The sequence below is a fragment of the Manduca sexta genome, chromosome 22 (genome assembly GCF_014839805.1).
Source record: "Manduca sexta isolate Smith_Timp_Sample1 chromosome 22, JHU_Msex_v1.0, whole genome shotgun sequence".
NCBI lineage: Eukaryota > Metazoa > Arthropoda > Insecta > Lepidoptera > Sphingidae > Manduca > Manduca sexta.
Window position 1 is genome coordinate 9,537,788 of NC_051136.1, and position 4,553 is coordinate 9,542,340.

General features: G+C 35.4%; 1 protein-coding gene across 1 annotated transcript; it reads left to right on the forward strand.

Moving 5' to 3' along the window:
• The first annotated feature begins 271 nt into the window (after positions 1–271).
• On the forward strand, positions 272–2,048 carry LOC119190167 (SUN domain-containing protein 3-like). Its single transcript, XM_037441447.1, has 3 exons — positions 272–905; positions 1,098–1,384; positions 1,705–2,048. Exons 1-3 carry the CDS (start codon positions 783–785, stop codon positions 2,003–2,005), a joined length of 711 nt encoding a protein of 236 aa, XP_037297344.1. The 5' UTR covers positions 272–782; the 3' UTR covers positions 2,006–2,048.
• Positions 2,049–4,553: the final 2,505 nt, after the last annotated feature.

Sequence of the window (4,553 nt, forward strand, 5' to 3'; positions counted from 1 at the left end):
TGCGGTATCAACGACTACTGCGCTGAAGTCTTGGGTTCGAATCCCGGGTTGGGCAAAGTGCCTTTGAGCTTTTCTATTCAATATTAGCCCTGAGCATTCTAGAATTTGTGTTGTACGTGGTGATAGGCTTCCCCCTATCACATGAGACGGAATATTTATGCCAAAAAGTGGGTACACCAATTGCGATTCTGCCTTTATTTTTTCGCGGGTAAAAAGGCGTTGTTGCTAAATGTACCTCTATCTAACTCTTCGGGGATAAAAGGCGTGTGTCTACCTAGTTTATTTTACGCGTGTTTGTTCTGGTTCCCTAACTAAAGGTTATAAACGAACGTCTAATATTGACTCTACGTAGTCTGTCTGTCCGACTTTGAAATGGCCCTTTCCTTTTACACTTTGTAATAAAATGTGTTTCATATATTTACCTATTGTTACGTACTAATAACTTCTAGATCAGAAACTAAAGTTACCAACGCTAATGTATTATCATTATATTATATTATATTAGCCAATTTGGTTCTGGTTGCAATACCCTGATAATTTCATTATACTTATCAGATGCGTTAGTACTATAGAAAACAACTGATGTTAGCGAATAAGTTTAATTAAGAATTACATGGTAGGAAATAAGAAGTGATGCTATGACTTCACACACGTTTTACCATCGCTGTTTTGGATCTGTGAATCATTTTTTTTTCTTGATTATTAGGTTACCATATTACTAACATATTAAGAATATCTAAGTATTTTAGGTGAATCGCAAGCACGAACAGTTGCAAGGGGAAATGGAACGCATGTCGGCAGTGATACCAGCCGCCACCGCTGCTGCTGGACGAGCCAGAGACGCACTGCAACCACCACGCCGCAATAACCACCAAGCACTTGATGTTCATGACTATGATCGACAGGTGCATATAATAATGCTCTATAACATAAAAAATAAATAGTGAACATATATTAAGATATTGGCAACATTTTAATATTGCCATTTCGTTGACAACGAGAAGCTTAAGTTTCTCTCCTATTAAACACTACCACACCGTAGTTGGATAGAAAACCAAGAATGTTGGCAATATATAAAATTGAAAAATAATTATAAGGTTACGGACTATGCGCTGGAGTCTGCAGGTGGGAGAGTCGTCGACACCGGCGACACTATCGAACATGTGATTCACGAATCGCCGGTCGGCTGGGCGCTCCACACTCTGACTGCCTTAGTATGTCGAGGGTGCCTAGGGGCCAGCGTCATAATCCGTCCCGGCACATTGCCTGGAGAGTGCTGGGCTTTTAGAGGTTCTAAAGGGGAAGCCACCATTCGATTGTTGGGAACTGTGCAAGTGACTGGCGTTAGTGTAGAGCACATATCAGCGCACATATCTCCGACCAGGTGTGTAGGTATCTAACTAATGTTGATGTTAGACATTATATAATTATTGTTATTAAATATAAGATACATTTTAGTAGTTACTTCAATTATTGTATCATTATAAATACGTAATGGAATTCATTTGTTATGTTGCCCGCCTGTTGTAACTCTCAGTATTCAGTACGTAAAATTTAAGGATTTTTAACGCACATTTAGGTAGACTCAATCTTTGTGCGTGTAAGCAGATATACCTAGTTCAATAAATATAATATGTTCAGTAGATGGTTGTATCGATTTACATAATTTATGTTTGCTTTTAAACATCAATAATTATTTGCTAGGGAAATATCATCAGCGCCTCGACTGTTTCAAATAGAAGGCTTGGAGTCTCGAGTTGATCCATACCCACATGACTTTGGAACTTTTGAATACGACAAGGAGGGTAAACCCATACAATATTTTGACGTCTTGCATCCTTCTACCAAAGGATATTATCTGATACGAGTGAAAGTGTTATCGAACTGGGGCCACTCTGTCTACACATGTTTGTATAGGTTCAGAGTTCACGGTGAGCTGGTGCCCGGCCAAGCTTCTCATAATACTGTCATGGATGAGGGTGATTTGTTTATAGAAAAAGAATAAAAAGGTCAATATTTACATTCAGTGTTATATTTTAAGAGATATATTTTTAGTTGTCAATAATTTGATAAGCAATAAATTGTTTATTAATGTATGGTCCTTATTTTTGTTTTATTTTTCTGATTTTATATTTCTAAATATGTAAAAAATTCTAAACTTTAAACAGTTTTAAACATCTATAAAATATTGCCGTAATACCTTACACTTTTTTAATATAATATTTTACAGTGCAGCTATTAATGCCAGGTGCTCGTCCGGTTAGGCTATTGTGTGTTTGCACAAAACGAGAGAAAGCCAAAACCATGCATAGATGTTAATCTGGGTGTCCAGCAGCCGAATGCTATAAAATGCGCCTATTGTGAGGTGGACAAAGCAACAAAGCACATAAATTGACATGAGCGAAGTGATCATGGGCCCCCGCCGAGCCTCGCTAATGGGTTGCGTTTGCGTTCTACTGTACCCCATTGAAACGTACATTTTGTTTAATTACTTAACGAAGTAAAAATAAAAATGGGCGAACCAAACTGCGTCATACCTGGTAAAAGTTATTTTGAATCTACAGCCTTTAAAAATACACATTAATCTTGCGGCGTTACAAAGTGATGCCTGCTATTAGATTGCAAAATACTTATGTACAAAGGGTAGTTGTAATGGGAAGGGAAACGTATCACTTTTTGGTATCTTTGCCAGTCTAATAAGTTTTCAGAAGTTTGAAATAAGTACACACCCGCTAATTTATAACATTGTGTGGATATGGAGTTAACTTTCTTCTGATTTGTAATCTAGATTTTTTATACCAGTTTTTACATATCACGTATCCACGAATTTTCCAACAAAATACTATTTGCAAAAGGACTTTTCTATTTTAGCCATCTTGACTCAATAGTATCTCAATAAAAATAATTTCTTTATCCTTATTTTGGGAAATACATTAATGTTAATAAAGTTTTAAAACGAGGCAACCGTTAAATCGGCCGCCTTTATTAAAATCCAAGCATTGAAATACCGAAATAGGTCGCAGACGAAAAACACAATTCAGTAGCTAGAGGCTGACTCCTTTCATGAGTTAATTCAACATAGATCCCTTCTATTTGACAAATAGATGCGAGTCGTAAAGGGTGAAAGCACTTCTCCATGAAATTTATTCTTTTCGACGGGCACCGCCTACGTGTACTGCTCAATATTAATGATGTGATCTTAGTTCAAACGTCTCTCACAGTCTTTGCTTGACATGTATTAATGAACGGCATTTGTGTCCAGAATCGTACATTTGGTCAACTACTTTGGTGGATAGTGTTAATAGATAACAATGCGAATAGAACGATTTTTAATGCAGACATAGAATTTGGCTTCTAAGTAGGTGACGCGCAGTATGGGGTAAAGTGGATAAGAAATGCTTTTTCCGTGGGTACTTGGTTTGTGTCAAACTATCCTGATCAAGCGTGAAGTGCGTTACATATATAAATTATTGTACTAGATAAAGAAATTACATTTTAATAACATTTTACATTCACGTGTAAATTTAGACTCGCGTGAACTTACTTATAATTTGTATATTTCCACAAAATTATTAAGAACCTTTCAGACATAAAAGTATAGTTTTTTACGAGTGCAGAATTTGATGTGCTCATTCATAAAATTGGGTCTCTTAATATTGTTTTGCACCATACAAAAATTGTGAAAAGTTTGGTGCAACATTTTGCATCTCTACATAATATACCATCTCCCTCTGATAGGTAATAACTAATATCTATACCATGTTCATAGTCCCATGTTTAAAAAAAAATATGCTTCTGTGTTTTGTATGTGTAATGAATATTAAAAGCGGTCGTACTCATTGTCAATAAAAGCTCTTAATATTTAACTCATTCATATTTTGTTATAAGTTAGTGTGACCCTAGTATAGGCCGTTTTTCATTCAGGCCTAGTTTTAAAAAATCCTACTAAAACTGTACCAAACAGTTTCAAATTATGCGGGTTCATGTGTCAGCGACTAACTAGAGTCGAAATTACGTTTGCGACTGGTTTTAAAGACACTGCCATTTTGAAAATATCTGTGATTTTTCTGTAGTACGTCGTGATAATAAACAAGTTATAATATTTTCATGAAGAATAAACCTAAATATGAGACTGTCTGACAATATTTCATAAGTAGAAAGCAATACTTATCTAAATATCGATAGTATATGTTTACTAATTCTGATAAATAATAATTATCTAAAGATGTCCTTGTTTAAATATAATATTGCAGGCAATGTTGACCCCACAGGTGTTTTACATGCCCATCAGTCATGTTTTCGAGCATTTGATTTTTTTGGTGTTCATTTGCCTTTGTTATTAAACACGTTGTTATTTAATCAGATTTTTGTTTATATTCCTTCACTAAACAATTTAAATAAGAGTTTAAAATTAAGTGGTTTCGTAACTTCATTAGACGCCAAAGGTAGAGATTTTGCCATAGGGTAGGAAAATATACGCAAACGTTTTTAGCTTACAGCACTAACTGCTGTTTCATAGCCATAGGTTAATACGTGTAGATAAGGCTTATGTT

Excerpts from the sequence above, each read along its gene's own strand:
- LOC119190167 (XM_037441447.1), top strand. The coding sequence starts at position 783 with ATGGAACGCATGTCGGCAGTGATACCAGCCGCCACCGCTGCTGCTGGA. Across the intron at positions 906-1,097 it reads TTCATGACTATGATCGACAG|GTTACGGACTATGCGCTGGA; the intron begins GTGCATATAATA and ends AATAATTATAAG. Across the intron at positions 1,385-1,704 it reads GCGCACATATCTCCGACCAG|GGAAATATCATCAGCGCCTC; the intron begins GTGTGTAGGTAT and ends ATTATTTGCTAG.